This window comes from Tursiops truncatus, chromosome 14 (genome assembly GCF_011762595.2).
Source record: "Tursiops truncatus isolate mTurTru1 chromosome 14, mTurTru1.mat.Y, whole genome shotgun sequence".
NCBI classification, from domain to species: Eukaryota; Metazoa; Chordata; class Mammalia; order Artiodactyla; family Delphinidae; genus Tursiops; species Tursiops truncatus.
In genome coordinates, this window is record NC_047047.1 from 80,315,425 (window position 1) to 80,330,106 (window position 14,682).

The following is a 14,682-nucleotide window of genomic DNA, read 5'->3' on the forward strand; positions in this document are numbered from 1 at the left end:
CTTCTGCGTTCTTTCTACTGGCTCCTTCCATGTCCAGAATGAGCCGCCCCTCCCCAGGCCCCTGCTCCCGGGGCCCTACGAGGGGCGGCCTGTGGGCTGTGGGCTGGTGGACTGGAGCTCATGCCACCGATGCCTCTAGGCACCACGCCAGGCGTGGAGGATACAGCAAGCGGCCTGGCCCCTGCGCTCCCCGGGGCTTTCTGTCTGAACAACCACAACAGAGCTGGACAAGTGCTACACTAAGAAGGCAGAGGACATCTGAGAGCAGCCGGACGAGGGGTCCAGGAGCTACACAGAACAATCTGGGCTGGAGTCACAGATTTGCCCATCAGGGGGACACAGCCCTGGTGAACGAGCCGTGGGGACAGATGACTATGTCCACGGAGAAAGAGCACGTAGCCTAGAATCCCGGTTGGTCCATGGCGGGTTTAAGCTACAACCGGATGAATGAATCTACACCTGCGACGCTGGGGGCCGGTTCTAGGTAGAGTGGAGACCTGAGAAGCCCGGGTTTGAACCCCAGGAACTTCAGGCTGTGTTATCCTGCTCAGACTATTTTCTTTCAGACTAGATCTCCTCATCTTAAAGTGCAGGGGAGCAAACGGCATCCCACCGACCAAGAGATCCCGGAGGCCGGCAGGTACGAGACAGAAGGAAGTGGACCGGGAAACAGGCGTCCCAGGAAAGGCCTCACAGCCTCAGGATTCCCCTCTGGGCCTCAGTGGCTCATCTGTAAAATGACACAGAAGTCCCTTCCCCTTCCGACCTCTGCCGAGCCTACAAACAACGCTGATCCTCTTCAACCAACGACCTAGAGGCTGGTTTTCAGACAGACGGGTACACGTGGTCCTGGCGCCAAGCGGCCTGACCAGTGCCTGGGTGGGAACCCAGGAGATGAAGCTACAGGCCCCTCATTGAATTGGAAAATGTTTACGTTCCACGCAAACAGTTTGGTGGGAAATGAGATCCAAATGTGAACTGAAGCTCTCAGTGGCAACAGATTGATGTGAGCCTCTGCTGGTGGGATGCGGAAGCAAGGCAGAAGAGCTCTTATCTCCATCTGCTGCTTTAAAACAAAACCCGAAACGCCTAGATCGGTGCGGCATGCCACGTTTGAGGGAGCGCGGGAAGGAAAACACAGATACGGAAACTTGCCATGGGAGCTGTACACCTGAGCTGGCGGTGCCGGCTTAGGGCGAGGGCACGGTCATCTGTGGACCTGGCCACCCCCTTCCCCACTCCTGCAACAGTCCTTAACGTCACCGGCTTCGCGGCGTCTGCAAGGAGCGACAGAACGAAACAAAAGGGCTCATCTCACTCGAGTGTCTGTGTTCCGCCAAGGAGCTGTGAACAACACTGAAGTTCGCACTTGTCAGTGTGCAGTTTTTGATGGTATTTTAATGACTTGCATGGTGACAAGCTGTTTGCTCAATTATGAGACTTCAGGGACTGTTCTGTCAATCACAAGTCTGTCAATTAGGAAAGCACTCCGACACTTTTTTTCAGTCAACTGCATGAATCTAATTAGGGGACTAGGATGCCAGTAAAAATGAAAAGATGTACACTGCTCAGGAGACTTTACACGAAGACTTTTCAGAGCCTCAAATCCTTTTCGCAAAAGTCAATTCTTCGTGTTTCAGGTTTTGTAAAAAAAATGTAGCCTGACTAACTAACTCAGAGTAGCCAACAGCCAAACTCTATCTAAGAGGGCAGAGTGTTTCTGTCAACATCTGAATAGGATCATATCAGATACTAAGAAAATCCGAAGCGCTTCAGATGGACTGTGTCAGCCGATGTTCCAGCTCAGGAAGAGCTGCAGGAGCGCCCTGCTGCCTCCTCCACCCTCGGCCCACCGGGCGGCCTCCGGGAGCGGTCACGCGGCTGGAAAGGAGAAGAACACACAGCCCGTACGAGCCACCGTCGTGTTCTGTCCCTTTTAAACCTCTCTGAGCCCCTGGCCAGCCTTCCCCAGGTCTCAGACTGGCATATCACAGGCCGGATTTGGCGGACATCCTGCGTTTGGCCCATATTGTGGAGTATAATTTTAAACACTTGCAACTGCATGGTTAAGATGAGCCTGGGCTTCCCTGGTGGCGCAGTGGTTGAGAGTCCGCCTGCCGATGCAGGGGACACGGGTTCGTGCCCTGGTCCGGGAAAATCCCACATGCTGCGGAGCAGCTGCGCCCGTGAGCCATGGCTGCTGAGCCTGCGTGTCCGGAGCCTGTGCTCCGCAACGGGAGAGGCCACAACAGTGAGAGGCCCGCGTACCGCAAAAAAAAAAAAAAAAAAAAAAAAAAAAGATGAGCCTGTGTCTTCCAGGCCACCACAGAGCCACCCACCCTCCTGACCACAGGCACAGCCCATGTGGCCTTGTTGGGTTTCACGTTCTGCACCTCCTTTCTCATGAGGCTGCCGTGAGGATTAGATGAGCCAACACCTGCGGTGTGGGTGTCAGTCTGTGCCCATTTCACAGATGAAGGAGGAAACACCGAGGGGCTGATGAATTCGCCAAAGATCATAGAGAAGAGTGACAAAGTCCCAGCTCATGCTGCCTCTTCTGCTTGGAAATTACTGCAGGACACAGAGGGTCTCAAAAAGAGCCCCAGGAGAGCAGGGTATTTCCAGTGCAGCCAAACTGCTGGTTTCAACTGCTCAGGACAGAAGGGTGGCATCTTTGCTTGTGTCTCCCTCCTTGGTTGCTCTGGGAACGGACAGCACGCTAGTTCCTTCCCTCAGATACGGAAAGGAGTTTACCCAAAGCCAGGACTCCAAGCCGGATCTGCCTGACTCCAAAGTCTGCCGTGTACATCCTGCTGCTTCAAACACCTACTTACCGAAAACCCACTGCCTTCTATCCTAGCGGCCTCCTACACCCCCTCAGGACCGCGCATTTCTAGCCCGAGCTCCACCTGCCTTCCCCGCTCCAAGCTCACTCAAGGTACACTCAAAATTCCAGGTCGGGAAGGTATCCAGAAAACCGTGCTGGAAAGCCCCTCCCCAGAGAATGAGCCAGAGATGGAGGGTGAAGATTGGAAAAGAAACACACAAGCTCTTCAGCCCTGCTCCCTTGTCCAGGGCAGACCGGCAGGGGGTCAGGCGGGAAGGAACAGCGCCAGGGCACCAGCAGAGGGAACAGAAAGGGTGTCCTGTGGTAGCATCCCAGCCGACAGCCGGTCCTGCCATGCAGTTTTATCAGGTCCTGCACACTCTTCTCCACAGAGGACAAGAAAGAAATCAGACTGTTTCCTACGTGACACCTACATGAGTTTCTATTTCCAACAATGAGTTCTAGAAATAAAATAGTTTAAGATACAGAGCTCTGGCCAGGAATCCAAGGACTTGAAATCTAAGCCCGCCTCCCCTAGGAAACAACAATATACTGGAAAAATCTCATCAGTTCAGTAATAGCACATTGAAGACATGCCTGCTCTGGGTCAGCCGCTGGCTTGGCCTCTAAGCTATAAAGAGGATAGAGGGCTTCCCTGGTGGCGCAGTGTTGAGAATCTGCCTGCCAGTGCAGGGGACACGGGTTCGAGCCCCGGTCTGGGAGGAACCCACATGCCGTGGAGCAACTAGGCCCATGAGCCACAACTGCTGAGCCTGCACGTCTGGAGCCTGTGCTCCGCAACAAGAGAGGCCGCGACGGTGAGAGGCCCGCGCACCGCGATGAAGAGTGGGCCCCGCTCGCTGCAACTAGAGAAAGCCCTCGCACAGAAACGAAGACCCAACACAGCCGTAAGTAAATAAATAAATAAAATTAAAAAAAAAAAAAAAAGGATAGAGATATGCATCTTGCCCTCAATGAACATGTTAGCATCTTCTGCCTGCTAAATAAGAAACGCAACCCTGGGTTTCTCAAGCACAGGAATACCAGAAGGGTGAGGTCATATGTAAAAGGTGTTATACCAGCTCAGATCACTCAGCGTCAATATGCAGTAACACCGTCGAATTAGAGGGTGACGGTATGGCCCTCACAGTAGTTACCCTCAAATCCCGTACAAGTAGGTTACCCTGAAGACAAAACACGACTCATACGATCCGTATTATCAAACTCTAAGGGCTCCTGTACAAGTTAACATGAATCCCTATCAACACTTAGGAAAGTATCAATGTAGGTCCTGGTAAGCGTTTAAACTCTAGAGAAAGGCAAGTTCCTTCAGAAGGGCAACTTGTTTTCATGCCCGTTAACGCCGCTGTTCAACCTCATCATCATTATTTACCACCACTGCTCCCACCTTTTGTAAACGGAGGGCTAGCACACGCCAAGAGTACGAGGGGTGCTCGTTACATCGTCTCATGCACGCCTCACGTTTACTTTGGAAATTCGGTATCTGAGGAGCAAGCGCTTCCATCTGATTCTTGGGAACAACCATTTGAGTAAATTGCTCCAGGTCATTGAGTAAAGGACAGAGCCAGGTCTGCAACCCGGGTCCGTCTGGGTCCAAGGCCCGGGCTATTCGGTGAACGCTATCAGCATCTGTGCCTTGACCGTAGACACGGAAAGGAGCCGCAACGCCCCAAGGTGACGTGGCACTGTACCTGGTAGCCATGCCCAGCTGTGACGGCTGCTCCCCAGTGCTGTGGCTCTTTCCTGCTAGGCACTGCTCTGGCTTACTTTCCTGGAGAAGAAGAAGACAAAGAATCATGAACACACCAAAGGGAAACCACCTACACAACCACTGGCGCTCTGTGACGGGCTCCTCAAAGTCCAGAGCAGGGTCCCAGTGCCCTCCCCAACGGCAGCGCCCCCACAGGGATGGTGGGTCCTAGTTACTCCTTTGCTTAACCGTCTACAATTAAGCTGAGAAGTATTTTTGACAAAAATAAGTCTGTTTTCCATAAGTATTCTTGGCACCAAACCAAACTTCATAATCACTGTAGCTTATGCAAATGCTCTATCAAGGGCTGCTTGGATACGCGAGGGCTTTCAAAATATTTTCTTATAATTGCTGATAGAAATGCCTGAAAATATTTTCACACCATATTTTGCCTGAGAAAAACATGGGCGCATTCTCTTTCTCAATACCGCATGCTCTTAATAGAAGATGCTCCTTTAATGTACTGGAAAGAGCTTTGGAATTCTAAGAGCTCTGGGCTCAGTCCTGCTTCCCTGGCTTAGGAACCTCGGGCAAGTCACGCAACCTTCTGGAGCCTCGTTTCCTCACCAGCAACACAGGGATGATGACATGCCTCTCCTAGTGCTGCCATGGGGACCACAGAGATGCTGCAAATAAACACAGAGCCTGGCCCACAGCAGGCAAGGGAGGAGGAGAACATCCACCGAGCCCCACAGACGTCACAGGAAGTCATCACAGGCCAGACACGTGTGTCAAAGGCCACAGAATTTACAAATTTCACGATCTGTGGTCATTTGGTCAGGGGGTAGAGATTGATGTTTTCAATATGAATAAAGAAAATGAGTGATAGAAACTGTGTAACAGGGTGATGAGCTTAACATTTGATGGGGACAAGCTATTTTCAAATATTCTTTAGCTTTTTATAAGCATGCAAATAATTGATGTGAGAACAGGCCCAGTAATGTTTAATTTATCTGTTGAGGCAGGTAACTTAGCCGCCACTATTAACAATTCTTTATTAGACCAGTACAAAAATGTGTATCTATCTGAAATATATTTCAGGTTTTTAAGAGATTTCATAACTCTTCCTTATTGCATGCCGTATTCTCCTCAGTTCCAACTAATGAAACTCTGGACACTCTGCAAGAATAGGTCTCTGAAGTAGCCTTCTTCTTAAATTCTCGAACATTCTGCTCTCCAGTAAGAGAATCAGAAAGGCCCCTTACACCTTAAGTCTCCTAAAGTAAAGCGCGTGCTTGCTCCACCGTGTTTATACCCCCTGGAGATAATGGGACAGTCAGTAAAGCTCAGGTATGCCAACAGAAAATGCCCAAGAACAGTTTTATCTTGATGAAACCCTCCCAACAGACTCTTTCCCTTTGAACTAATGAAATAAACAAACTGAGCTCCTGGGATTTCTTTTACTCTTATAATAACCAACTTGCCCGCTGCCCTTGGGGTTTCTTCACACTAGATTCCAAAAGTACAATCAGCATTCCCTCAAATACCTGCCGAACCCCTGCTCTGGGTCCCAAAACGGGTGCTCGGGAGACCCCAGGGATCCAAGCCACGAGCACGTGTGCTCTCTGCCTTCATGGAGTTTAGGGTCTGGAGGGGACATAGGGATGTTAATCAAATAGTCGTACTAATCGGGGTATAATTATAAACGATGAGAAAACCTGTGAAGGAAAAGTTCCCAGGCAGGGTTAGGAGAGCAGAGAACAGCAGACTAGACGAACCTGCCCAGAAAGGGCCATTTGAGATGCTAGTTAATTAAGTGAAGAAGGGTGACAGGGGTCCTAAGAACACTAGGCAGAGAAATAACACATGCAAGAGTCCTGGGGTAGAAGGTACTTTCAGCCAGGGACACCAAAGCACAGAGGGCAGGGGGAGAATGGCAAAGGGTGAGGCTCTACAGAGGCAGGAGCCAGGATACACAAGCCCTGCAGACCATGCTAGGGATACTGGTCTTAATTACAAGAGCGCTGCGAAACCACGGAAAGCTTTTAAGCAGGGAGAAATATAAATGGGGCCATTATACTACATAGACCAATGCCAACTGCAGAGAATGAGGAAGAAAGGGCAAGAATGGATACAGAAAGACCGTTTGGAAGCAATCCTCGGAGGGAAGGTGGCAGCCTTGAGTTGTGGGGTGTGGAGCTAGAGAGAAATGGAAAGCCTGAGCGATACTTAGGATGGTAAACTGACAGGAGGGGTGAGGGAAGAAGGAAGTGCTAGCCTGTGGGTGGACAGTGTGCCATTTGCTGACGGTGGTCCAACAAAGGAAGAACTCTAGAGAAAACCATCAGATCGATTTCAGAAATGACAAGTTTGAAGTACCTGAAGCGTCCACGTGGAGGTATCTGCCTAGCTGGCTATCTGATAAACGGACATGGAGTACAAAACGCCCTCCTTGTTAATAAAAATGGAGTCATCGCATGGGCGTGAATGAGGCTGCCTAGGGAAAAACAGGCAGTCGAAGTAGGAGAGAAGGCTCTAAGACAACCCTTGAGAACCCACTTACAAAGGGGCTGAGCCAGGGGAGGAACAGCCCCCGAGGCGGGGGGAAGACCAGGCAGACACACTGGCACAGAAGCCAAGCAAAGCAAGTGCTTCCAGAAATAGGCTGAGAGGTTGGCAAAGATCTGAAACAAATTATAGGCATTTATAGAAATGGAAACCAAAGCCACCAAAGTGGAACGACTAATGGGAATTAGTCTAGGCTGTTAAGTCTACCTCGTTAAAACTGTTCTCACAAGCAACAGGAAGATATTTAACTTAAAAAAAAAAAATTAAACATCACGTTGAATCTCTTCTTTTTACAGATGAAGACACGTTACAGAGCAGGAGTGACCCGATCACGGTCCCCAGGCTGAGAGGTAACAGAGCCAGGAGGTGACGGCAACTCTGCTCACCGCTCCGGGCCCTTCTCCACCTCCCCTCATTCTGTGCTGCCTTTGCGTACCCCGTGGCAGGCCTGACTCTTGCACACTCAGTGTGATGGCTTCTTTCACTGACACGCGCATGGAGACAAACCCTACTACCCAAACCCAAAATTTGCTGAGCTAAGCAGGAACACTCTTGTTTTTCAGACTCACCTCTTTGATTGTGCTGTTTCTTCCCCTCCATGAAAACCACCATCTTCCTCCCTTTCTGGGCATCTTATCCCTCATGATAGATTCCACCGTGGCCTGTTTTAAATGGATGGTAACATAAATAATGGAACCAAAAAAAGATCAACTTAGCACATTCAAACCAAAAGACACACACATGCAAATTAAAGTAAGATTTAAAAAAAAAAAAAAATCAGAGAAAACACAACATACTATTTGTGAATTAAAAATTTTTGAGAAGCAAAACCTAATGGAGTCCAAAATTACATTAAGATAACTTAAGCATGAAGACTTAAGAAGATGTTAAAGGAATCAACAAACAACAAATAAAATACAACACAACAACAACAGAAAAAGAAAGCATTGAAAATCATTAGTGATTAGTCAGACCAGAGGTTTTCAAATTAAAGTGGTTTACTGATTAAGATATTGTTATTCTCAATAAGATGATTGTAAAATAAAAAATGAAATGATTAACATGAGGTATAGGGTAAACAGTCTTCAACAAAAGGTAAAACGCACAGGATCTTTTTAGCAAATGTAAGTTTCCAAATTGTGGCACACTGAGTATTAATAGATGCATCTGATTTAAAAGCTCAAGCATTAGAAAGAAAATTCATACTCTTGTCCTAAATAAATGCCAATGGAATAGGAGGAGATTAAATGTTAATTAATAATTTTCTTTGTAAACCAACTGTACTTTAATAAAATAAATTTTAAAAAAATAATTATAATTTTCCACATATTTCCAAAGAACAAAATAGCCATCTTGAGGCTAATTCCAGGACCAAGGTAAATGTTATCTAATTTCCTTTCCTTGGTTTACAGAACTATCAGGTAGCTGATACCTCAGCTAGTAATGAAAGAAAGATTTAAGTCTTTCAACCGAACGAGTTGCAGGTAAGTGGAAAGAGAAATAATTCACATATTTAGCCTGACGTGTGCGTCTTTCTATCATTTAAAAATCCCTACCTGACACAAAAGAAAACCACAAAATACACCAAAAAGCAAACCATGCATATCCAATTCACGAACAGGACAAGTCATGAAGATGTCAATTACCCTATTCTATCCATAAATATAACAAAACTCCAAGTAAAAAAAACTACCAGGATTCTTTCCAAACCTAGACTAACTGATTCTAAAGTTCAATTATAAAACAAACAAATAAAACTCGCCAAGAAAACTCAGACAGAATAATAAGTAGGCATGAGCCTTCATAAAATTTATTTTATTAAAATACATTTAAAAACCATAGTATTTAAAAGAACGCGGTGTTGGGACATGAGTAAACATGTTGATGCAACAGAAGACAAAGTCCAGAGATAAATCTAAATTCACGGAGGAAGTAGTCATATGATAGAGTTGTAACTGCCTATCAGCGGGAGAAAGAGTTATCTAATGAAAGGTATCGGGATAATTAGGTAGCTTTGACAGACCCTCTCGGTGGCTTCCCTGGGTGAATCATCCCGTTTCTTTCTTGCCACCATAGCCAACACTTTGCTCGAGAACCAGACTACACTGTACAGGATGTTCTGGGAAGGCAGGCTCAACTCCAGGGGAGGAACTTCGATGGGTCAGCACCACTTCGACTGGCCATTCCACCGTGTTGCCATCAACTGGCTTGGAGGTGGTCATGTGACCAAGTTGTGGCCAATGAAACGTGAGAAGCCTGCCTCTATCCTTCCTATTTTGGATGCGAGATGATGGGTAAAACAGTCATCTTGGGATCGTAAAGGGGAAGCCAAGGAAATCAAAGAAGCTCACCCAGACTCATCAAGCCTGAAACTACCAACCTCTAACATTCTTACTATGCCAGATAATAAACCCCTATTATTTTAGGCACTTGTAGTCACTCTGTTTCTTGCAACCAAAGCATATCCTAATTCAATAACCAGCTGAAGAGAAAAAAAAAAAACTGATTTGGGTCCTGACACCTCACTCATGACTCTCAAAATATCCAAGTGTGATACAAAACCCAGCAGCCACAAAAGAAAACGGTGAAAAATTCTACATATAAAGATAAATTCTGTATTAGATAAACACTGAAAACAGAACGCAAAAAATTACTGACACCCTGTAGGAAGATTGAGAACGCCTACCACAAAGACTAATTTCTTTAAGTTCAGGAGGCATTTCTTTTTCCGTGAACTTTATCACTAAATACCTAGTGCATTGTTCTTTCTTCTTTTTGAGCTGTTCAGAGCTGAGACACGTAACATACAAGTCTGTCCTGGGCCACAGATGCTATACAGAAGCTGCCGAGGACAAAACAAAACCCGCTCTGGAGAACATGCCCTCGGCCCCGTCCAACAAAGGATACTCACAGATAAAGCACCACCAAGGACGAGGTCACAATCCCAAAGCACGCACACACACAACCACAAAGGAGCGAGCAGGGGCTCCACGAAGTCGGATTAGACCTTCAGGAACCTCAGAGATGAGAGTTCCGACAGACCACAACATCCACAGCAGCACAAAGCGCTCGCTAAGCACATGAGGGAGGCAAGCGTGAGACGTGGCCTCTGCAGCAAAAAGAACGTAGCATCTGGTAGAAAGACTCAACGCTGGAAAACGGTCAATCCCAGGCGAGGCCCAGGGAGCCGGCAGGGGGAGGATGCGGGCACAGCGGGGCCGCGGCGGTGCGTCTGCCCCTCGCCCTGCCTCTTCCCTGCAGCCGCTCACCTGTGCTCAGGTGCAGCTACGAGCTGCCCAGAGCCCGCACCTGCTCCTACTCGGCCCATCGGCCCCAGACCCGCTTCCTGGCTGAGGGACGCCTCATGCTGACGGTGACACCTGGCACCTGGTACAGCGCTTCCCTGCGCCCAACCCTGCTGCCTGCTCCCACCCTTTCTCCCCTCATCTCCCTTGGGCTCAGACGTCGGCCCGTCTGCTCTGCCTCCACCCGTGTCCCTGGCACGGCGGGTGCGGGGACAGGGGACTGGAGGGGGCAGGGCTCAGACCGGCACTGCCTTGATTGCGAGGACGGGGGAAGGACAGTCAAGGTGCAAGAGAGACCCTGACGTTTACACCCTTGGACTTCCAAACAGCACAGTGTAATTCACCTCGTGGTTTCTAAATTAAAAGCTAAGTTCCAACCCCCCACATTCATCTCGCCATCATTTTCCATGTCCCTTTCTGTCTCATGGTAAAGCTCACCTTTGGCAAAGGTTTCTGGAAGGCCTGCATCGCCAGGAGCAGAGGTGCCGCCGTCGTCCAGTTATAGTACCTGACACGAAACAACAAAAAAGATGTCAGAAGACCAAGGCTCAGACTGAAAACCTCATGTCCTGAGAAGCGGTCGTGGAAGGCTCTGGAACCCCAGCTGGGTCCTTAAAGAGCCCATGACTGTGGCCAGCACCCCGGCCCAGCCCCCCCCACATGCCCCGCCCTTGCAGGAGCCCCTCCTCCATCAAACCCACAGCGGCCACGGCCGTCTGGCACGACACACGGTGTGGCGGGCGACCAAGAGGCCAGCTGAGAGCAGCCTTCGCCCCGCAGCACATCAACCACCAACGCGCTGGGGCGTTTCTTGCCACCTTTCAAGGAAAAGAAAACTAGGACCCTCAGTTAACACATAAACATCCATGGCTTCCTCTTGGAGAGAAAAGTTTGCCAACAGTCTGTAAAAACACGTGCACGCCCCTTGACCCTAGACAACGAAGCTTTCACGGGGTGTGTTCACAGTCTATCGTGCGACACCCGCGCATCATACGGGCCGAGCCCCACGGGCCAAGGTTGTGACATCACACCTCCCATCATGAAATCTCATGCAGGTGAGTGTAGACGCCCCGGGATCCAGTTATGTCAACGCTCTCGCTATATGGTGACACAGCATTTTGCCAAGAGTGACACAGCATTTTGCCAAGAGTGAAGAGACAGCAGTAGACTTTTAACAGAGACTTAATTTCACATATTTCCAAGAGCTATCGTCCAGGTCTCTAGAGTTGAGAAACTGAAGCTGAAGCATTATCACACGACAGCTGAAATGACTTTCGGGAGGAACTTACTTATTCCCGATCTTCACCACAAGATTGGGGTCGTCAATGAGGGCAGGGTTGTCCACAAACTGCTGATATGACACGGCTTGTTCCAAAAACGCATCTGCGAAAGCAAGCATAGGGAAAACATAAGGAAAATTTGGTTCAAAAACCAGGCCTGTTTTTCAGTCGCTCATGTTCACAGGTATTTTGAGAGTTTATACATTCCAACTGTGCAGACAATCCTATAAAATCTATTTGCAAAGGGGGCTTCCGTTACTTTGGGGGCAGTGTCTGCACATAAATGGAGGGAGGTGGGGCGTTCGGAGGATGGGGGGCAGGCTGACCCTTAATCAGTGCACACGCGCTTACGCGGCAGCAGGCGCGTGGGACTATGGTAAACACACGTGTCTGCAGAAGCAGACGACCGGGGTGCAGGGCTCAAGGTCCGGCCACCCGGGTTTAAGTCACAGTCACTGGTGTGACTCAGTTCCCTCACGTGTAACGTGGGAATAGGAACCTCGCCTACCCCCTCGGTAGTCGTGAGGATGAACAAGTCACAAATGAAAGCACGGTGACCTGCCTAAGGCAGGTTGGGGGTGGGAAACACCCAGGGCCACCAGGGCCAGGAATCATCAGCTGGAATGGCTGACTGCATCGACTGGGGGTCTCAGGGCCACCTCACCACATAACTGGCGTAAGATGCTGGGACACCACTGTTATAAGTAGGGTGGGTGCCCCCTTCGGATGCAGCCGGGATGTGTCCCAGCACTTGCTCAGACATCCCTCCCTCCTCCGGCACTTCTGCACACTTGCAACGTACTGCGTTTTCCCCGTGTTGACGCTGCCGCCCTGGGACACCCCTTGCAGGACGGGCACACGCTGTGCTCTGCGAGCACACTTGACGACCCGTGACCCCAGTGGCTTTGCTGTCGCCTGGAGCCACGTGTGACCCACAGAACCCTGAGGTCAGCCAACTGCCAGGCAGCAACATTCGGGTCCTGAGCAACAGTGGGTCACGTGTGCTCCACTAACCGGGCCAGAGAACATCGCCCGTGACCTGAACGCATTCTAGGAGCCCAGGCTTCGAGCCGTTCCCAACAGCGGCCACCAGGGGGAGCTCTTGGCTTAAGCCCGGCTCCGGGACGGTACCTTTGGTGATCTCCCTGTTGTCGCTGAGGCCGCCGCACAGGGAGATGGCGATGGACGGCAGGTCCCTCAGGCTGTCCGAGGTGCTCTCCATGCCACTGTCAGCGCCAGAGCTGCCCACGGACTGCGGGGACTGGTTGGCTGAGCGGGCTCCGTTGTCGCTGGCGTGTTTTGTGAGCCCAGAAGGGTCTCCGCTGGAAGCAGAAGAGTGGAACGGGCTGTGAGGTCTCACATGGGTAGCAAGGGGCTCTGGCAATCAGAGGAGCCAATGATTTCATCCCAGGACAGACTTTCATTCAGGCACCATGACAAAGACAGACAAGCTCAGTGAACGACCTCAGGAGGGAAGACGGTCATTTTTGGCCTCTACGTCTCCCTGCACCCTCTCCCAGACACACTGAAACCGACGGAAGAGAAAGCACGCTGTCCTAAGAGGCCACAGTCCTCTGCTACATGCTCCGAGGATCTGGCCCTCCCTGTAGATCACGGGAGAACTGAAGATGGGCCCCCAATGGCCACGGGGGACTCTCCCCTGGGGAGGGACAGGGCCACACAGCTGCCCGCTCTTGGCCACTGATTCGGGCTGCGGGCCACTGACCACTGCGACACCACCCTGGTGCCATCGGGGAGGTGGCCTCGTGCCTGCGTTCCCGCTCAGGTGCCACCCGGGGACACGCCCACCCACTCTCATCTCCACAGAGGGTCCACTGCTTTCACTGGTTTCTTCTCACAGTAAAACGTGAGCCTCCCGCGGCCTTTGCTCACTCACTTTCTAATCAAATGTAAGGAAAAGGCGGACTCCCGGATTAATATTCAGATTACAGAAACTGATACGAAGAATAAAAAGGATGGTTACTTTTTGGGAAAATACAGGGCAGCGACTTCAGGATCCATGTCTGTGAGGTCATCCAGGTAGACGCCGTCGGCTCCAAGGTGTCTGCTCCGTTTGTCTAAAACAGCAAAGGGGTCAGATCAGAGCACCGTTCTCCAGAGACAACCTCATGGACTTCTGAGCATCTCCAGAAAGGGGACTTGAGCACAGCGTGCAGATGCTGCAAGAAACCCAAGAGCTAGAAGCCAGCGGCACAGCGTCGCCACCGAGGCCGACGGCCCAGGTTCGCATGCGGCTCCCACCCTCGCCAGCCGTGTGGCCTGGGCCGGTGGCCTAACTTCGCTGAGCCTCAGCTCCCCAGCTGGGAAGGACCTGAAGAGTACTAAGCACTCAATATACTGACACGATTACTATTGTTATTATTATTGGTATTAATGGCATGGGTTTTGTTGTTATTATTATTACTAAACAATAACGCTTTCGTTAAGCACTTCCCCATCGAGACTCTGAAGCACAGTACCCTAATGAGGGTACCATCGGCCCCTGGGCACCATGACTGCAGCCTTCCAGTTTACTTCTGCTGGAGAATTACGTCACTGGTTCATACAAACCTAGAACACTGCACAAAGCCACACGGCTAACAGACAGGCTTAACGTCATTCCTCCAGACAGGCAACCAGGTGGCCATTCAGCTATATGTAAGGAGCCCCCACTACGTGCCAACCACTATTCTAAGTACCACGGAAACAGGTAAACAGACCAAAAAGATTCTTGACCTTGTAGAGCACATATGTTCTAGTAGGGAAGTCAGGCAAAAAAAGAAACAAAGGATCATTTGAAATAGTGACACACAGAACGCAGAAATTAAAACAGGATAATGCACTAGAGAGAAACTAGGGGCAAGGGGAGAGGGGGCACAGATTAGCTTAGTCATCAGCGTCTTGTGCAGTCCCAGCGTGTGCTGGACCCCAGCACCCCTGACCTGCACAGGGCGGGGCTCACCACACCATCCCCGAGGCCTCCTTCAGGCC

General features: G+C 50.0%; 1 protein-coding gene across 7 annotated transcripts in view; it reads right to left on the reverse strand.

Annotated features, from left to right (window-relative positions):
* The window catches only part of LPIN1 (lipin 1), a 180,100-nt gene that overhangs the window by 80,115 nt on the left and 85,303 nt on the right, over window positions 1–14,682 (reverse strand). For all 7 annotated transcript variants that reach the window (XM_073791577.1, XM_073791579.1, XM_073791576.1 and 4 more), the window contains 6 exons: window positions 13,676–13,769; window positions 12,823–13,013; window positions 11,701–11,794; window positions 10,850–10,919; window positions 7,676–7,768; window positions 4,540–4,619 (listed from right to left, as the gene is read on the reverse strand). In XM_073791577.1, the coding sequence (XP_073647678.1) occupies window positions 4,540–4,619; window positions 7,676–7,768; window positions 10,850–10,919; window positions 11,701–11,794; window positions 12,823–13,013; window positions 13,676–13,769 (622 nt within the window). The remainder of the gene's footprint in view (window positions 1–4,539; window positions 4,620–7,675; window positions 7,769–10,849; window positions 10,920–11,700; window positions 11,795–12,822; window positions 13,014–13,675; window positions 13,770–14,682) is intronic.